General features: G+C 38.0%; 1 protein-coding gene across 2 annotated transcripts; it reads left to right on the top strand.

The window, feature by feature from the left end:
• Positions 1 to 7,076: 7,076 nt before the first annotated feature.
• On the top strand, positions 7,077 to 18,251 carry LOC116057629 (probable E3 ubiquitin-protein ligase HERC4). 2 transcript variants are annotated; one of them, XM_036002709.1, is made up of 23 exons: positions 7,077 to 7,474; positions 7,642 to 7,759; positions 7,968 to 8,044; positions 9,343 to 9,564; positions 9,731 to 9,822; positions 10,143 to 10,273; positions 10,447 to 10,571; positions 10,666 to 10,742; positions 10,833 to 10,939; positions 11,070 to 11,129; positions 11,618 to 11,723; positions 12,022 to 12,220; positions 12,862 to 13,010; positions 13,154 to 13,270; positions 13,400 to 13,498; positions 13,719 to 13,886; positions 13,991 to 14,137; positions 14,327 to 14,493; positions 14,613 to 14,679; positions 14,809 to 14,879; positions 16,869 to 17,052; positions 17,183 to 17,291; positions 17,663 to 18,251. In XM_036002709.1, exons 1-23 carry the CDS (start codon positions 7,246 to 7,248, stop codon positions 17,893 to 17,895), a joined length of 3,054 nt encoding a protein of 1,017 aa, XP_035858602.1. In that variant the 5' UTR covers positions 7,077 to 7,245; the 3' UTR covers positions 17,896 to 18,251. The 2 variants fall into 2 exon arrangements, with proteins under 2 accessions (XP_035858602.1, XP_035858603.1); XM_036002710.1 differs by lacking the exon at positions 7,968 to 8,044 and having other exon boundaries at positions 7,241 to 7,474.
• Positions 18,252 to 18,325: the final 74 nt, after the last annotated feature.

Raw genomic sequence — 18,325 nt, 5'->3', positions numbered from 1 at the left:
ACATTATAAGATTTATGAGTGACAAGACAAAGGGACAACTTTTTTTTTTAAACTCACACACACACACACACACACACACACACACACACACACACACACACACACACACACACACACACACACACACACACACAAACACTAACACACACACACACACACACACACACACACACAGTACAGTACCATCCACTTTCCTCTCTTTATCTCTCACCAGATTCCTCATCACATTCCTTGGCTCTCCTCTCAGTGAAAAAGGAGCAGATAAAAATGTGTTTTCTTTCAACTTCTCTACTTACTATTTTCACTCTCTTTTACTCTGTCATGCTGTTTCTACTTTTTTCTCCTCAACCTTCCTTGTCCATCATTAGCTTCTTTTTAGGTTTAAATATGCTGTTTTGTTCTTTCTTTCACCTTCACGGCTGTCAGCTTCACAATTACCTATGACAATACTTTTTTTAGGGAGGAAATTTTGTCAGTAAGATGACAGTCAACTACACTCACATATATGGAAACAATAACTCACGACTTTAAAATGTTCTTGCGCAACAGCCACCGCAGTATTTATGGAGAGAGAGAGAGAAAGCAGCAGAGCAGAAAACAGACAGAGACAGATAGAGGCAGAGATGGATAAAGACAGATAAAGCAATGTTTCTTTTGTGAACTTTTATCATAAGTTTAGCCAAAGTGTTAGTGTAAATCAGACAACGTGTCCGATTCCCTCGGTGGAAATCCCCTGAAACTCCCCAGGGCTCTTGTGCTATATCTCAGCTGTCAGACAAGGCCTATATCTCTCATCTCTCTCTGCTGTGTGTGTGTGTGTGTGTGTGTGTGTGTGTGTGTGTGTGTGTGTGTGTGTGTGTGTGTGTGTGTGTGTTTGTGTGTCATTTGGTGTTTCATCTCTATCCCAGCCTCATGCCGCTAAAAGGCCTTTGAAGCGAGAGAGCTGGTCAGTGTAACTGTAGTTTTGTCCACTTTCAGTAGTCACATTAGACGGTGTATCTAAATGTTCTACTTAGAGCAGATATAGAAAACATGGATTAGACCTCTTGAAAAATACTGAGAGAAAAAAAAAATCACATACAAGCAAACCGAGGGGGTGCCATGTACAGTTCCTCAGCCATTTTTGGTGCTTAGCCAATCAGAACTTTTCTGTAGATATTTGAACCTGCAAGCAACTAGCTGATCTGAGCCATCACGGTTTGCCTACACAAAGCTGAGTAGCTGCTAGTGTGCTAACTATGTAGCCTGTTGCTAAAGTGAACACCCCCAAAAAAATGTTAAAGCAGTTATAATAGATATATTTTGTAAAAGGAGTTGCTCTGTGAACCTACACTCAGTGATGAACCAATCCAAATATGCAGGTCCCCTTGGCTTAACAGAGCTTTTCAGTGTGATTCAGCTCACAGTTTAGCAACTTCATTGTTTTGGTTCACTCTCACTTCTCTTATATCTATTATATGGATACATTTCTATGTGGCTCCACAGTAACATTTGATAAAATAGGTATTTTGAATGTGTTGTTCTTGTGGAAGACAATTCTTTATATCGGAGACAACAAGATTTAAAGGCAGTACACACCCATGGTGTTTTCACTCTGCCTGATTAGACTTCAGGACTGGGTGGGCATGTTCACACTGTCCGTGATTGACATCTTCTCCACTCTCCTGTTGCACATGAAGTGGGACAACTAACACCTTAATTATTTTGAGTTCAGTGACCTTATGTTATTCCTACCTTCTACCTTCACAGAAGTCTAATCAGTCAGAATAACTGAAACCATCTTCTCTGTTTAAAAACACAAAGAAATTGAGCTCATGGTTGTAAAAAATAGACCTTTTCCACACCAGATATTTGACTTGTCATAAGCAGAGGTGGAAATAATAACATTAACGATGGCTCAGTATTCTTTAAGTGTCCCAATAAGGTATTCCAGTGAGCTAGCACACAATACCAGGACCTCCCCTAAGTGGAATGCAGCCATCATTAATGCTATTAAATACACCTGTGCTTTACCTGCTATGACATGTCAAAATATTTGCAGTGAAAACTTCATGCACATTGTTAATGTCATTAATCACACCTGATTGATTGTCTTGTTTTTTCTATTGTAACATGTCAAAATGTTTTCTGTGGAAAAGGCCTATTGGGTCTTATTATTTACATGTTCAATAATGTATAATATGAATGAATACAGTACATGAATGAATGCCCAGACCACATTGCACTTTAAAAACTTCAGCCACATCTAGAATACTGTATATACATTTTCAAACAATATTGCAAAAAGTAAATAAAAGAAAAGAAAATTTTAATTTACCATTACACAAATCACTGGAAAAATGTACCTTTTTTTAAGTAGAAAGAAAGACCCTCAAAAGACAGATAGAGAGAAACATTGTGAAAGAAAGCATCAGAGTAGGAGAGAGAGTGAAAAGAAACTGGAGGAAAGAGAAAAACAGAGAAAAAAAGAGGCATCCTCTGTAGTCATGTTGTTCTGTGAACTGTGGAAGTGGAGAAGGGGAGATGATACTGTGGATGTTTAAGTCCTGGTACGGCTCAGTACAACTCATTCCCCTGAAGCTGAGTGTACACACACACACACACACACACACACACACACACACACACACACACACACACACACACACACACACACACACACACACACACACACTCACACACACACTCACACACACTGACAATGCTGGAAGTGCTCAGTGCAGTTTGTTTCTCAAGAGGCTGCATTCCTTCACTTAAAGACTCAAGTTGCTTCAAGAGGATAAAAATGTTGACATGACAGCAAAGCCACAGCAGGAGAGATTGGTAATTAAAAAAGAAAAGTCTGAATCATTGCTGAGTAAACTGAAAATATAGAAAGAAAATACTATAATGTATCATTTTGTTGGCACTTAATTCTAACAACCTTATTTGAACATCAATAACTTACTAATTACATTATCAAAAGGTGATTGGCAGCCTCTAGCTACTCTGTGTTTTTTATCTTGTGTCTCCGGGTTGGATTTGGAGGGAAATCTGTTTTATTGCTTGATGGCACAAAACAGGAAGAAGACGATGTTCCTCCAGCCCAGGCTGAGCGAAGGCTTTGACAGTTTCTGGCAGTGGTATATGAAAAGAATGATGGAAGAATCACTTCCAACATGGTTATCCTCTTCAGTCCAGCCAAAAGAACAACAAGGGAACTCTTGGAGTGTATGTGAGATGGCCATTTATTATTATTATTATTATTATTATTGAATGTGGAGGTTTTTGAAAAATGTTTGGTTATGGATTAATTATAAGATTTGTCAAACTACATTTCTGATATGTTGGTCCATTATGAACTTTTTATAATTAAACAAGTTCATTTTGCATCAAGTACTTTATACATATTTTAATTGATATATTATATGCATTATTAAAAATTGGGCCTCCAAATTTGCATCTGAGTGTCTGTAAATTAATAAAACTGACATGCTGATGCATATGGAAGATATGGAGGAAAATGTACAATTTTAAGTAATGGTAGTAGGCAAGTATAGGCTGTTTAACTCTTGTGTTGTTTTTGGGTCAAAAATTTGACCCGTTTTCAAAATTTCTATATCAGAAATATGGGTTTCTTTTTAACTACTTAGTTTTGATCAAAAATAACATGGATGATTCCATACAACGCGCTTCGCAAGTACAACAAAAGATCGGATCTCTACTTTCATTCACAGTTTTGTTCAATTTTTTAACATTTTGTTTTGAAACTGAACCCGACTGAATGTTAACATATACCCTTCTTTGATTATCCTTCCTTTAATATTAGTCTAAATAATTCATAATTCCTGCTTTTCTAACTAAAGAATTAGGTACAATTTCCTAAAAAGGAGGTTTATTGACCATGAATTCCAAAAATAAGTGTAAAACTATATAAGTTGGTGATGGTGTTCATACGTGGTAGTGAAAATAAGCGTTATATGTAAAAAAAAAAAAAAAAAAGCGCCAAAAATGTCGAAAAAAGAGACAAAGACGCCAGAAAAAGTGTTGATTTTGCATGGTCAAATGGAAGACAACACAAGGGTTAAATTACAACCATTTCAAAGTTATGTATTTATAGGTCCCCAAAAAGGCAAAATTGTTTATAGACTTTTTTTTGCCTGATGAAAATAATGAAAGTCTTAATCTGCAATACAATCTTTGTAGAACTAAATCAGACTTGCTCATCTGTGTTCGTGCAACAGCTCAACAGTTGTTTGGGAACTGGATGCTCTGGTATTCTAAAAATATTCACTGATGTGTTTTCCAAAAAAAAGACCAATGAGAAAAGGATCATTAAAAACCCCTGTGTGGTTTTACCATGGGTGTGCATTTATTCAATGTAATGTCAAAGCAAACCAGATCAAATTATTCTAAGACGAAACAACTGATTATATTCTGTCCAATCCAACCCATAAATATAGTACACAGGTGGTATACCTGTATTCAAACTGCATTTGTGACCTCATTTTATTTTAAAGTGCTCCAACAGAAGAAAGCAAACAGAGTAAAAGGAGGAGAGAGATGATCTACTTTGCTGGAGTGATGCACTGCTGGGGTCAAAAAGGTCAGGACAGATTCAGAAACTTTGAAGACATTTTAAAATCATTTGATGAACATACCTACACCAGCTGCTTTTAGCTGCTTCTGCCAGATCCTCTCACTTGTGATTTGTTTCTTAGCTGTGTGAGAGAGCAGCAGAGGGAGAAGAAGGTGATCAACAGACTCAAAGTGAAGAGATAGAAGTGAATGATGAGCAGAGATGCTATCAGCATTTGGCATTCTTACCACCCACTGCCTCTTTTCCGTCCTGTCTCTCTACTGGAAAACTAAGGAGATGCTTTAGGAGATCTTAAACATCAAAAGTGAATATGTATGTCAATTGATTTTTACATATTGGTAAACAAATTGCAAGATAACTGAAAGTCTTTATTTTCCTATGGTCTTATTACTGCAGGTATTTTATAAAAATTGAGATGTAATTTCCCATGACACTTGTTGTCTCCTGCTGCAAAGAGAATGTTATCCAAAGAAAACTTCTCAAAGCATCACCTTTTAGTCAACAGTGCAGGTTTATCTCCTCAGTCCTTACTTGGATGGTAAAAATTATTTGGTAAAAAAGTACAATTGCTCCAAGAGTGTCCCCAGGTTTCAGCAAGTTAATGTAAAGGCCAGTACATCTGGTCTGTCCCAGTGGATCCATAACAGGTCTGATCACACTGGATCCCCGACAGTAAAACTGGAGAAAGATTGAGTCTCTACCTCCGCCTTGTGGCTAACCTTTTGCAGTATGTCAAGATCAAGCTTTAACTCTATATGTAACACAATTGTGGGAGAGAAACCCAAATTTTTATTTTTTATTCTGACATTCTGTTTTTTTGTAATGTAATGTCCAGTTTTTACTTATTAGAAAAATAATTCAATGAGGAGAACACAGGTTTTTCTTTCCAAATTGAATGTCTATTCCAAAGGATGTCAGGTCTGTTAATATTACTCTAATTATTTATGAAGCTAAGACATAATTTCAACCATGACACATGTTGTTGTCTTTCATGAAAAACAGGCATTTTAAGTGTATAAAGTTCAAATTGAAATTATCAAGTTTATTCCACAATATTTTACTTTTTGAGTAGACAGCTATAGGTTTTTGAGTTTTTTGTAAGAATGAGCAAAAAGATTGACATTTCATTTAGAGATGCCTCCAGATGATGTCCCTCAACCTTTGAAACCATGAGAGTATTGTGGTATGTGCCAACTGAGATGATTGACCTGACATACTGACCAACATATACTGTATATGCTCTGTGGGTTTTAAAGGAGGCTATCTTAACCCTGATTGGCCATACAACTTATATACCTAGTCAAATGAAATACAAGTAGCCTACAGGGACAAAATTGGGAAAATCTAACATTTGCAATACATTACCTGGCATCTATTTTGGTGGCATAACAAAAACATAAGAAATAGGCCTACATAATTTGGCATTAAAACAAATCTAATTTAGCCCAAAACATTATTGTCAAAAACATTCTTGTAGAGAAGTGTAAATTAGTTTTAAAGTTGGACACATGTCCAAATTAACACCATGTTTGTTTGGACTGCTGAATATACAGTGTGTTGAATATTGGCTGTCATTCTACTGATAGCATTACATCCAGTCAGTGGTGGAAGAAGTATTCAGATCCTTTACATAAGTAAAAGTACTAATACACCACTGTAAACATACTGTGTTACAAGTAAAATCCCTGCATTGAAAATGTTACTTAAGTAAAAATGTGTATCATCCGGAAAACTTACTTAAATAATAAAAGTAAAAGTACTCAATGCAGAAAAAAATCCTCATATTTAAGAAACAGGAAACGATTAAAACAGTTCTGTCAATCAACTAAGTGTTTAATTATTTCAGCTGTACATCTGTACAACTGTATATCGTTGAGTAGTTTCATTTCTAATAAAAGATAATATTTTATAAACTAGGCTACATATGTTTTGTGTGCAAAAATCTTAATTTGTAAAGTAGTAAGTGGGGTAACAAGTAAAAATTTCCCTTTGAAATGAAGTGGAGTAGAAGTAGGAAGTGGCATGAAAAGAAAAGACTCAAGTAAAGTACAAGTAGCCTACCTTAAATTTAAACTTAAGTACAGTACTTGAGTAAATGTACTTAGTTACATAGGTCTTTCATTGCTATCTGTTTTAGCTGCTACCTCAGAATGAGCTACAAGTGGAATAAAACGGTGAATATCAAAATAAAATAACTTGTAAGTACATTTATATTAGTGGTTGTGTATTCTGTATTTGAGGCTCCTTACTACTGTGTTTTTTTATTATTGACAGAATGAGCTACTCTTAAGCACATTTTTTGGGTCACTTTCTGAAGGGCTAGCTACATATCGCCAACCAAGAAAATGACGCAACTCAAAGTCACTTCTCCCTGGCCAAGCAGTGTTCACTCTTTGTATATGAAACGAAAAAACTCCTTTATAGTCATTTATATTAATAACCGTCTATATTCAGTTTCACTTTCATTTGTCTTCGTTTAAAGGTAACAAATCACCTGACTCATGTCAGCGTGACACCCGGCGTGTTGTAGTTTCGTTTCATCCTGCTGATCATTTTTAGGTTTAGGTTTTGTTTTCCGTTGCTCACAGCAGAGTTTGTGTCCACTTTAAGTTTCGTTACCGAGTACTAAAAAGCAACTGTGGGCCCTGCAGAGGCGCTGTGACAACATGTTTGCATGGGGAGAGGACAGTCAGCGGGGCTTTCGCTTAAAAGATGGCTCAAATGTCGACAGTACACCTACAACAGATAATGGGGTTCATCTTTTGAACGTCAGTTATCACATCACGGATCTGTGCGGAGGTCACAACGTGCTGGCTTTCGTCAAAAGTAACGGAAACTCGTTCATTATTCGCACAAATGTGAGCAAAGATGGGAGAAGAGCCCGAGGAAAACAGAGTGAGCATCAGTCTTATCTTCTGCTCCTGCCAGTAGGCTATTTATTTACGTATAACAAGTTAACTCAACCTCTTGCAAAGAAAAGTTTTCTCATTTGCAGTAATGGTGACATATAACCAGACGCATCACTTAGACCTGCTGTGTTCCTGTGGTCTGTGTTCTTTCAGAGTTTGTTGAGTGTAAAGAGAAGATTCAGGCTGTGAGGTGTGGTGATGATATGGTCACACTGCTGTCTGAGAGAGGAAAAGTTCTCTGTGTGGACGCAACTCGCACTTACGTTCCAAGGTAAGGAGCAGCTAAGGTTATGCTGCCAATCACTTTCCTGAATTTGAAAAAAATGTGTAAAATGTGAGATTTGGAAAGAGATTTTGAACAATGTGACTTTTTGTTAAATGTGTCTTACAAAATCTTTACTTGGATTCATACTGGTCAGCTCTTATAACTAAGTATTCAAGCTTACAGTATATATTATTTCTGTTTCTTGTTCTCTCAGGCCCCTGGAAGCTTTGTGTAAAATACCAGTTTGTCAGGTTGCTTGTGGGAGCCAGCATTCAGTTGCTCTGACCAAAGGTACAGTAAACAATAAACTGATGTTTAAGCTGAAAGGAGGAATATATCTAGTACTACTGGTATCCAGCCATTCAGATAGGTTGGGTTTTATGTACCTTGGTTATGTCTGAGCCTTCTACCTTTATTGTTGCTCAGAGTATTAAACAATTACAAAGATTTGTAAGGATTGAGAAAGAGATTTTGCTGTTGATATTATTTATGTAATTCTCTTTTTTCATTTAAAAGGAAACGTCAATGTTTGAAGGTGTTTTTGTGTGTGTAATTTGGGTGAACGGATCCTTTATGATTATTAGGATCCTCATTTCTACCACTGGAGTAGCCTATTGGCTCTTTACAGTCATAAGCAAAAACATGTTGTATGTATTGTTCTTGTATCCACATACTACCAGCATCCAGTGCATATGATTGAATGAATCAGTGCATTGGCATATGTGACAACTAAATACTGTAAATGCTTTAAGCTATAGTGCATAGTTTCTGTCGCCCCCATGAGGAATTCTAAGTAATGACATCAACACTGTGGGCACATCCACATGACGCAAGCCTTGGATGATATAGCAATAATTCCTACTCCTAATACATCACAACACCCATTACTAACCTGTTGAAGAGCAGTAAGGTGACATCCTAAAATTTTCTTTTTTCAGCGCCTTCCAACTAGGAAAAGCCACACCAATGGTTATCTGTGTTTGTCTTCTCTGTTGGTCACTTTCTTGTTGGGTTTTAGTCCTTCTGCTGAACGTGTAGGTCTTTCATTTCGTGGGCGCTTGCTGCGGTTGTTCTTTCTGGGCGGTGAAGTAAAACACATCACACAGTTTTGTGTTGTAGAATATTTTTCTATACACTAGTAGTGACTGAGGCCAGATGTCAGGCAAGAGTATAAAAAAGCAGATTACAGTATTGTTAGTCTATATCCATGCCATTCCACTCCCGGGATTCTATAGTTAACTGCTCCTCAGCTCTCTGCAGGGTAAATCCAGACAGATAGTCTGTCGAATCTGAGTTTTCTGTTGCACGACTAAAACAACTTTTGAACGTACACATGTTCCACCAAAACAAGTTCCTTCCCGAGGCTATTTTGCAGAGGCACCAGGGCTCCTTCCGGTGCTTTGCAATTGTGATTGGTTTAAAGACATGCCAATAAACAAGAGCACTTTTTTTTCCCTCCCATCCCGGAATGCTGTGTGGACTAGCCAGACCCTCCTCCGCAGCACTGTGGTGGAAGGTCTGGCAATGCGAGACTACAGTATTGTTGACGGCACTAGTGAGCTCACAAAGTCATGGTTATTTCTCCACAGATGGTCAGGTGTATACATGGGGCCAGGACTCCAAGGGCCAGCTGGGTCTGGGGAAGAGGAAGCCCGGCGCCAATTCACCCCAACACCTCCGATCCCTGTCAGCACTCCCCCTGGTCCAGATCGCTGCAGGGGGAGAGCAGAGCTTCGCCCTCTCTGTCTCTGGAGGTGTGTTCGGCTGGGGCAGAAACCACTGTGGACAGCTCGGGCTGGGAGACACAACAGGTACTGTAGCAACAAGTTCAATATGTATTTGCTTCCTTCACTTTAATTTTTTACATACATTTAAAGATTAAATATACAAGCAATACATGTGCAGTAGTTAGTTTAAAACGTATCTATACTACTGTATTTCCATGACATGCAAACTTTTGTTAATTTATTTCTATAGACAGACATACACCAACTCCTGTTCATTGCCTGAACATGAAGGAAACAATTCATATTTCCTGTGGAAAGGACCACACTGCCATTTTGACAAAGGTTAGATTCCTGATTTGTACTCTTTCCCGACTCTTTCCTTAGTAACTTCTCACAAGTTTGTGTACAGTATTGTTAGTGTTATTAGATGTTGTAACCACTAACTTAACACATTTTACACATTTACCTTTACACATATTTGCTTGAAAAAGAGCGCTTTCTATCACGCAGACAGCATCAGACATTATAAATACAATAATTCCAATTTACTCACCAAATAACAACCATGTACAAATGGAATGACGGAATAAGTTTTAAATTAAGTTGGGTGGACCCAAGGTGCTAAGGAACTTTAAACTATAGTAGTATGGTTGCTTCCTCAGACTGGTGCAGTGTTTACATTTGGCTCTGGCCAATATGGACAGCTTGGGCACAACTCATTCAGAGATGAACTACGACCTCGGCTTGTTGCAGAGCTCTGGGGGGCAAAGGTCACCAAGACTGCATGTGGACGGTACAGTATATCACCTTTAACAAATGCAATCATTCTGAGAACAGAATTTTACTTTAAATATTGCAAGAGTCTTGGAAGCTGCTCCAATGAAAACTATACAAAAAACAAGACAATCAAAGTATCTTTATGTCTCTGATGACATTAAACATGTCTGTAATATATCACCTACTCAGACATCACACATTAGTGTTGACAGACTCCAAGAGGGTCTACTCCTTTGGGTGTGGAGAGCAGGGGCAGCTGGGACATGGAGAGGAGAGTCATCCATCTGTGCCGCTACCTGTTCAACTGCCACAGGGTAACTACATTTCTAAAATAAGTGAATTAAATAATATGAATGCAATGAATGGTTTCACGAAAGAGATTACATTTTTATTCTATCATTATTCCAGACACCACTGATGATCCTAAAGTCAGAAACATCTTCGCAGGAGGAAACTGTTCGTTTGCAACATGCAGGTCTAATGAGGTACCAACACAAATACATTCAGTACAGACCATGATGGTCGAGTGTACAGCATAATGATGTGACCATCAACCCAACTTTTTTATTTGGCAGGACCTTCATGAGGAGGCAAACAACGATGTAACACGGCATTGTCTCGATGATGTGATTGACAAATGGACCTCTGAATGTGATTCAAAGTCATGGAAAAAGATAAAACAGTAAGTTTATTGCATTAGAAGTGTATATGTAATTACTGTGTCATGATTGAAACTATTAATTTGGATCCCTAGCTATTACATTAACAATGTTTTGTCAGTGCAATCGACTAAAAATTTTAAATCTTCACAGGGAAATTCACAGGATGTTCTCCTCTGCATCTTGTTTGAATGCAAGCTTTCTTGAGCAAAGGTAAACACAGTGGATGATCATCCCTTCTTTTGTTCTGGTGAATTATAACATTTACTTTATAGCCGTGCTAGCGGCATTGCTCTAGCGATAGCAATGTCTGTCTGTCGGTAAGACTGGAATATCTCAACAACTATAAGGATTGTGATGAAATTTGGCACAGACATTCATGGTTCCCAAATGATACGTTTCAATTACTTTGGTAATTTCCTGACCGCATTTTAGCACCATCATCGGGTCAAAGTTTCAATTTGTCCAATACACAAAAACTAATGACCTTCCCATCAGCCTCAACTATACCTTGTGTTTAGTACTAAACTAAGAAGTTGATCACAATACACATTATAGCCTACCTGCTAAATATCAGCATGTTAGCATTGTCAATGTGAGCATGTTAGCATGCTAGCACTTATCTCAATGCACCACTGTGCTACACAGAGCTGCCGGTACAATATGGATGTGAGCTTAGTCTTTTTTCTTTGTATTTTTAGCAAAGATAAACATTTCCAGACTTCATCAAAGTTCTCTGGCTTGAACTTGTCACTTGCACGACGAGCTTTCAAGAAACTGGTAAAGAAGGACAATGTTTTCGCAGAGGTATGTAACTGAAATGAATCTAATGTGTACATGGCTGCCAACACTCCTGTATTTCAAGGCCATCTCCTGGCGTACCACAGTGCTTAAATTGCAGTATTTCTGTGATAGGTTGATGTTTTTTCATAACATAAATAAAATTACAAATATAAATCTGGTTATCATTTTACTTATTTATTTACTACTATTTATTTGTTACTGGAACAGTGAGATTTATAAGGCTGCTAACTTGTCTGAGGCAGTTAAAAAAATAACCAAAATGTCCTGATGTTTTTTCCTTGTCCTTTTTTCTAACTAACAGCTTGAGGCTGCTGTCCTGCACTTGCTTCCTTGCCTTGATAAGAAGCCTGTGGGAGTGGAGGGATTGAGAATCTACCTGCTTCTCAATGAGCTCCTGCATGTGATCCAGAGACACAAACAGCAAAAAATGAGCACAAAGCTTTCTGAGGTGGTTGCTGCTGCTGTAATAAACTTGTCTGCTGACAGCATCCAGGTCATAGGTACTGTCTCCACCACACATCGAGCATCAGCAAAACACATTTTTATCTTGTTCTTTTAATAATGTTATACACATTAAAGTTATAATCCTAGAGTTTTCATGAAATCAAACTCCATTTTTAAGACCATTTATTGTCTGCATACTTTCTGCATTAGCCATTCAATGTATTTACAATGAGCAGTTACCTCTCCATAGAGCAGTTTTTATTGATAGCTGGAGGTGTGCATGTTTGACTTTTTACATACAGTAGTCAAACATGCACACCGCCAGCTCCTCAGTAAGATAACCAACTAAGTGTTGTGTGGAAAACTACTTGCGCTGTTTGCAGCATGAAATCAGATCACAGTCGCAATTATTATTGACTAACTATCTTGATTAAAACAATGTGAGTTTGTTTGGCTGCACTGTAAACAGATACACTAGCTGCTGTTCTGTTGTATTACTAACAAAGTAGCTGCTCAACGAATATTATGAAATCCCAGTTGCTGTAACCCTGGTAACCATGGGTGTCCACAAATCAACCAGGACTGAAACTTCAAGGATTATACCTTTAATAGTTTGAAGGTATGTTATTAACATTGGCTCAGTTGTTAAATGCTCTCTGACATTAATGTCTACAAATCTCCATGTTGTCTTCTTCAGGGGACTGGTGGTCCTCACTGTCACCTTCCACCATGGTTAGACATGTTAAGGTGTGGAAGCAGGCCCTCTCACTGATCCTGTCCTATGAGCCTGTTCCTCGCAACTCTGGAGTCAGAAACCTGCTACTAGTCCTCCAGTACATGTACAATGTCAGTATCAGTTATAGGCTGTATTTTCTATGACTGTCACAAATAATGATCCCTAAGCAGTAATCCTACTCACTTTTACAACAAAATATGTTTTTTTACTTTGCTGTACTTTTAACCTAATAAATACAACACTTATTTTAAAGGCCAACAGCAGGATTGCAGAGCCTCGAAAGATGCCAGAAAGTGATTTTTGTTTGTTGATTGACAAAGACTTTCTTCATGAGGATCTGCGGCTTTGGCATTTACGGTCACAACGCAAGGTACAAGGTCTCCCTTTGTTTCTGTCACTTTTCAGACACTTTTCAGACACTTTTCAGACCATATACATACATTGAATCCATATACATACTGTTAAATGTGAAAGACCTGTATGTTTTTTTCCCTTTCAGAATATGCATGCTGAGCCACTTATCCTTTGTAGCTTTCCAATTCTGATGGATCTGGAGTCAAAGCAATTTGCTTTTGACATGAGTGTTGAAATCACCAGGGTAACTGAAGCCTTGAACTGTGCCTCATACTAGCCTTTACACACAATACTTTCAGGATCAAGAAATCACCAGGAAATCCTGTTTTTTATTCAGTGTGTATAATTGCAGTATGAAAGAATACGTTCTCCATGTGAGAAACACACTGAAATTAGGCGTCAGTTACACAACACAACAACGGTAAAATAAGCTATGAGAAATTAAATCTTGAACTTTATTCCAGTTGGAAGCAATACAACGCACCTACTTGGATTTGTTTTGGGAATATGGATGCATTCCCCCGCTTCAAGACCTGCTCTTTCAACTGAACGTGAGGCGAGGATCAGTTTTGGAAGACACCCTTGAACTACTGGCTGTTGCTTGTCACAGTGACTACAAGTTGCCACTTGTGGTAATTATGTAGTTTTGATATGATAGTCAAAGTCACTAAACTTGCATTATTGTATAGTTACTCTTGTATAAGCCACTCTTAGTTTGTGCCTTTGTGTCTTCTAGATTGATTTTGATGAAAACCTTACAATGGATGATATACAGCTCTACAAAAAAGACTTTTTTCACGAAGTGTTTCACGAGATGGTGTCAGTTGAATATGGGATGTTCATGTTCAACAACTCCGAAACGCTGGCATGGTTCCCTTCCAAAGTAAAACATCCTCATACAGAAAAATATTTTTTTCAGAAATCACTATTTAATGGATTCCCTTCTGGTGTTGATACGTAATAATAATGAAATAATATTCAATTCAGATCATAAGGTCCTACCTCATAAAGAAATGTCATATTTCTTTTCTATTTTTCTGATAAAAAAAAATGTCTCTTCCATCAACAACAGGCAACACAGGAGGTCAAGAGATACTTCCAGTTTGGGCTTCTGTGTGGATTGGCTATGGTCAACCAGTGCATCATACACCTACCATTCCCATTGGCTCTGTTCAAGAAGCTGCTCGGTGTCAAGCCTTCACTGGCGGATATGATAGAATTCAGCCCATGTGTTGGAAAGTAAGATGACATTACTGTATATTTAAATCACACACACTTTTGGTTTTAGGTGCTGATTTCTCTTATCATACTGTAAACATTGGACAGCATATTAAATGTTCCTTTGTTTGTGTTTCAAGGAGTCTGCTGGAAATCCTGGAAGACTACGAAGACAATGTCATAGAAAGTCTCTACATGGATTTCAAAGTATGTGTTTTATAGATGGTCAATAATCTATTCTCATTTATCCTCCTTCTGATATCCAACTGACAATCTATTATCTTTTACCAAAACAGTGATTTCACCATCTTCTTCTTTCTTTTAACTGATCAACAGATCAACTGGGATGGGACAGAGGTTGACCTTGATCTTGACAATCCTGAAAAGCCAGTGACAGGTCAAAATAAGTAAGCATTTATTACTCTGCCCAAATATTTATGACATTAGTATTAATTAGTGCTGTCAGTTAAACGCGTTATTAATGGCATTAACGCAAACCCATTTTAACGGCGTCAATTTTTTTATCGTGAGATTAACGTTCTTTTTGGCATAGCAAACTTTGTAGTTTTTTTCACATGCTGTTGCAACAACTAGTAATGTTAGAAAAACTACAACACCACACCGGATCTAACTAGACTGAAAACAAAACAACAGGCAAGCACACACTTGTTTGGGCTTGCGAGCCGGCCAAAGAGTAGGCCGTAGGCGAGCGCAAGACGCTGAAATGGATGCTAGTAAGATTTTGAATGGAATTTTTAGTCATCAGTGTGTGAAAGCAACTCGAGTCACTAGTCTTGAGCAGGGATCTTCAACAGGGGGTCCTCAGAGTCAATGCAGGGGGGCCTCCAAATTATTGTCAAAAATTAAAAAATCTTAACATGAATCCAACATATTAATAGCAAATATAAATCCCCACTGCTCACTGGCCTATAAGTAAGGTAGTCACTAAGGTAGCCATCCACAGATACAGTTTATTCTAAGGATTCACTGTGCCACATGTACTGTATGTTTAATATTAAAACATGATTCACAAAATCATGCACACAATTATTAGGCTATTTTAAAAGCTTAGTATTCTATGCAAAAAAGGTATGTATAAAGCCTTTAGGCCACCATACACGTTATTGTAGGCCCAGTTTAATATGCAACTTCATTTTATACAATACATGTAGTAGGGGGTCCTTGCTCCGTCTCTCTTTCAGTTAAGGGGTCCTTGGCTTAAAAAATGTTGAAGACCCCTGGTCTAGAGAATAGCGACTCGAGTCCTCTATCACTGCTGAGTGCAGTGAGAGTGGACCAAAACAGTGAAGTTGTGGGTTAAAAAACCCCAAAAAATAATTTTAAATATACCATAAAGCTCAAAAGGGCCGAGAGGAACTGTCTGCTGATAATTTGGTGTTTTTCGCAATGAGCGACCTCTTCCACAAAATACATAATTGTGCAATCCATTGTTAATATGAAAAAATTAAATAAAGCATTCCTAAACAAAGCATTTAAGAGATAAAAAACAAGACAAGGGGCGACCTCTAACTCACCCAGTAAGAGTGTGTGCCCCATGTGGCCTTTGCAGCGGCCCGGGTTCGAATCTGAACTGCGGCCCTTTGCTGCATGTCATCCCCCATTTCTCTTCCACGTTTCCTGTCTATCCACTGTCACTCTGAAATAAAGGGAAAAAAAGCCCCCACCCCCGAAAAAAACAAGACAAAATAACCCCTTGTATTTAGTGATCAAACTTTGAATCAAAACTTACTTTTTATAACTTTTTTTATAGTTTCATGTGCCACTAAGCAGCTCTCATAGGAATGAATGTGGCCCTTCCTCCAACACTGTATCCAGTTTTCTTTATACAGTAAGGATCATTCCTTGAACGTTCAAGGTGACAAAGACGTTCACAAACGTAAACAAGCCAAGTTAGCCCTCAGAGTAAATGCGTGCTAACTACTGTAGCCACGGGTAATAAAACTAAAACTAGGAGGCTCCCTAATCTAAACCAACGTGAACCAAAACCACCAAAAAACTTTTATTACATCCATATTGACGACATCGCAGAAGGCTATGGTTTCACTTCTTCTAATTCATTCAGAGCATTTCGCTATTTTTCGAGGAAACTCAATAAATCAGCTTATACTATGCTAATGACATGTTTGCCAAAACTAGATATCCAGCCATAGCCAGAGACTATATTGTATTATGTTGCCCCTTCTAAGCCTCTAAGTTTCTAGAAGTACACCAAATGTACGTTTTGTAGATGAGGAAATGAAGCTACCAAGTTCCACGGTAAAATGCCTGTCAAAGAGTTTGGATTTCAATCACTCGTGCTTGAAATAAAGTGGAACAGAGCAGTTAATAATTGGACAAACCCTTTTATTGACTTGAAACTTTAATCTGCTAAACAGGAAGGAGTTTGTGGATGCCTACGTGAATCATGTCTTCAACGCATCAGTGGAGAGTGTGTTTCAGGAGTTCAAGCGTGGCTTCTTCCAGGTGTGTGACAGGGATTTGGTGAAGCTGTTTCGACCGAAGGAGCTGCAGGAGGTGCTGGTGGGCAAAGACTTCCAAGACTGGGCAAAGCTGAAACAGGTAAGGGCCAAAACAAGAGCTCCTCATGGTCTAGTTTTCTCTGCACCTGATTTATCGCTTCCTCATGTGCTTGATTTGAATACTCCAAATTAACAGAAGTAATTGTAACAGTCTGTTTCACTGCTTTTAGAACACAGTTTATGAGGGGGAGTACAATACCACACCACCACACCCCACCATACAGATGTTTTGGGAGGTTTTTGATGAACTAACTGAAGATCAAAAGAAAGCTTTCCTTTGTAAGTATTAAAAATATTGAAAATAATAAATCTGCTACTACTACTAGCCTTGTTATATATGTTGAATCAAGGGAAGGCAACTGATCATTGGAAACAAATTAAGTTAATTATCAATATTGTTTTACCACCCAGAGCCTTTTCAATATAGATGGTTCATGAAATCTTTTACATTTGTTGTTCTTGACCCTTGATATCTGGTTAGTGTTTTGTGGGAAAGTAGATGATGTTTTACCAACAACGGTGGTTGCTTGGACAACTGTTATATTGTCATTAGCATGAGCAGTGATACAATTATATCTGAATCAGCAGTCTGACTTCAAGGTAGTGCAGAACGCAAGAAATTTGCTGATTACCACTTTTCCCTCCACTAGGGTTTGTGACTGGTTTTGAAAGGGTGCCGTTTCTTAAAATGGAAAAGATCAAGATGACTGTCAAAGTTCAACAAGTCCAGGACCTCTCCTACGACCAGTACTACCCTATGACACACACATGTTTCTCAACCCTGGAGCTACCCTTATACTCAACCAAGGAGATCATGCAAACCAAGCTGACAGAGGCCCTGAGCAACAACAGACGAATCTACAAGGAGGACTTAACACTTTAATAGAGCACTTTGTAAATGGATGACCAAGGAGCAGCCTTTGTAGCTACTGGCAGTGTAACTGTGTATAAGCAAACTTTAAAATTATTTGTGATGATTAAGTGTGTGGGGTGTCTATAAAAAATGCATGCCTCATAGTGAATGTGTATATAAATATGGTGCAGGGAAGTCTTCAGTAAGCGATTGTATTATTTATTTCGATACGTCTCAGGTCATAAAGAGTGTGATAGAGTTTGTAATTTCGAGGGCCTTGTAAAACCAAAAATGTTCCATACAGTAAATAATGTGTACAGCAAAGCATACTTCTGTATATTGTAAAAACTTTACATGTTCATTAAAAAATGTAATGTAAGAAAATATTTGTAATGTATTTGCACTGTGAAACTGGTTTAATTAAACAGCAGCAAATCTTACATATCTCCAGGAAATACAG

This window comes from Sander lucioperca, chromosome 7, assembly GCF_008315115.2.
Source record: "Sander lucioperca isolate FBNREF2018 chromosome 7, SLUC_FBN_1.2, whole genome shotgun sequence".
NCBI lineage: Eukaryota > Metazoa > Chordata > Actinopteri > Perciformes > Percidae > Sander > Sander lucioperca.
The sequence above is the reverse complement of the archived record's forward strand: the minus strand, read 5'-3'. Positions and strand labels throughout refer to the sequence as shown.

Excerpts from the sequence above, each read along its gene's own strand:
- LOC116057629 (XM_036002709.1), top strand. The coding sequence starts at position 7,246 with ATGTTTGCATGGGGAGAGGACAGTCAGCGGGGCTTTCGCTTAAAAGAT. Across the intron at positions 13,499-13,718 it reads TGAGTGTTGAAATCACCAGG|TTGGAAGCAATACAACGCAC; the intron begins GTAACTGAAGCC and ends ACTTTATTCCAG. Across the intron at positions 17,053-17,182 it reads ACTGGGCAAAGCTGAAACAG|AACACAGTTTATGAGGGGGA; the intron begins GTAAGGGCCAAA and ends CACTGCTTTTAG.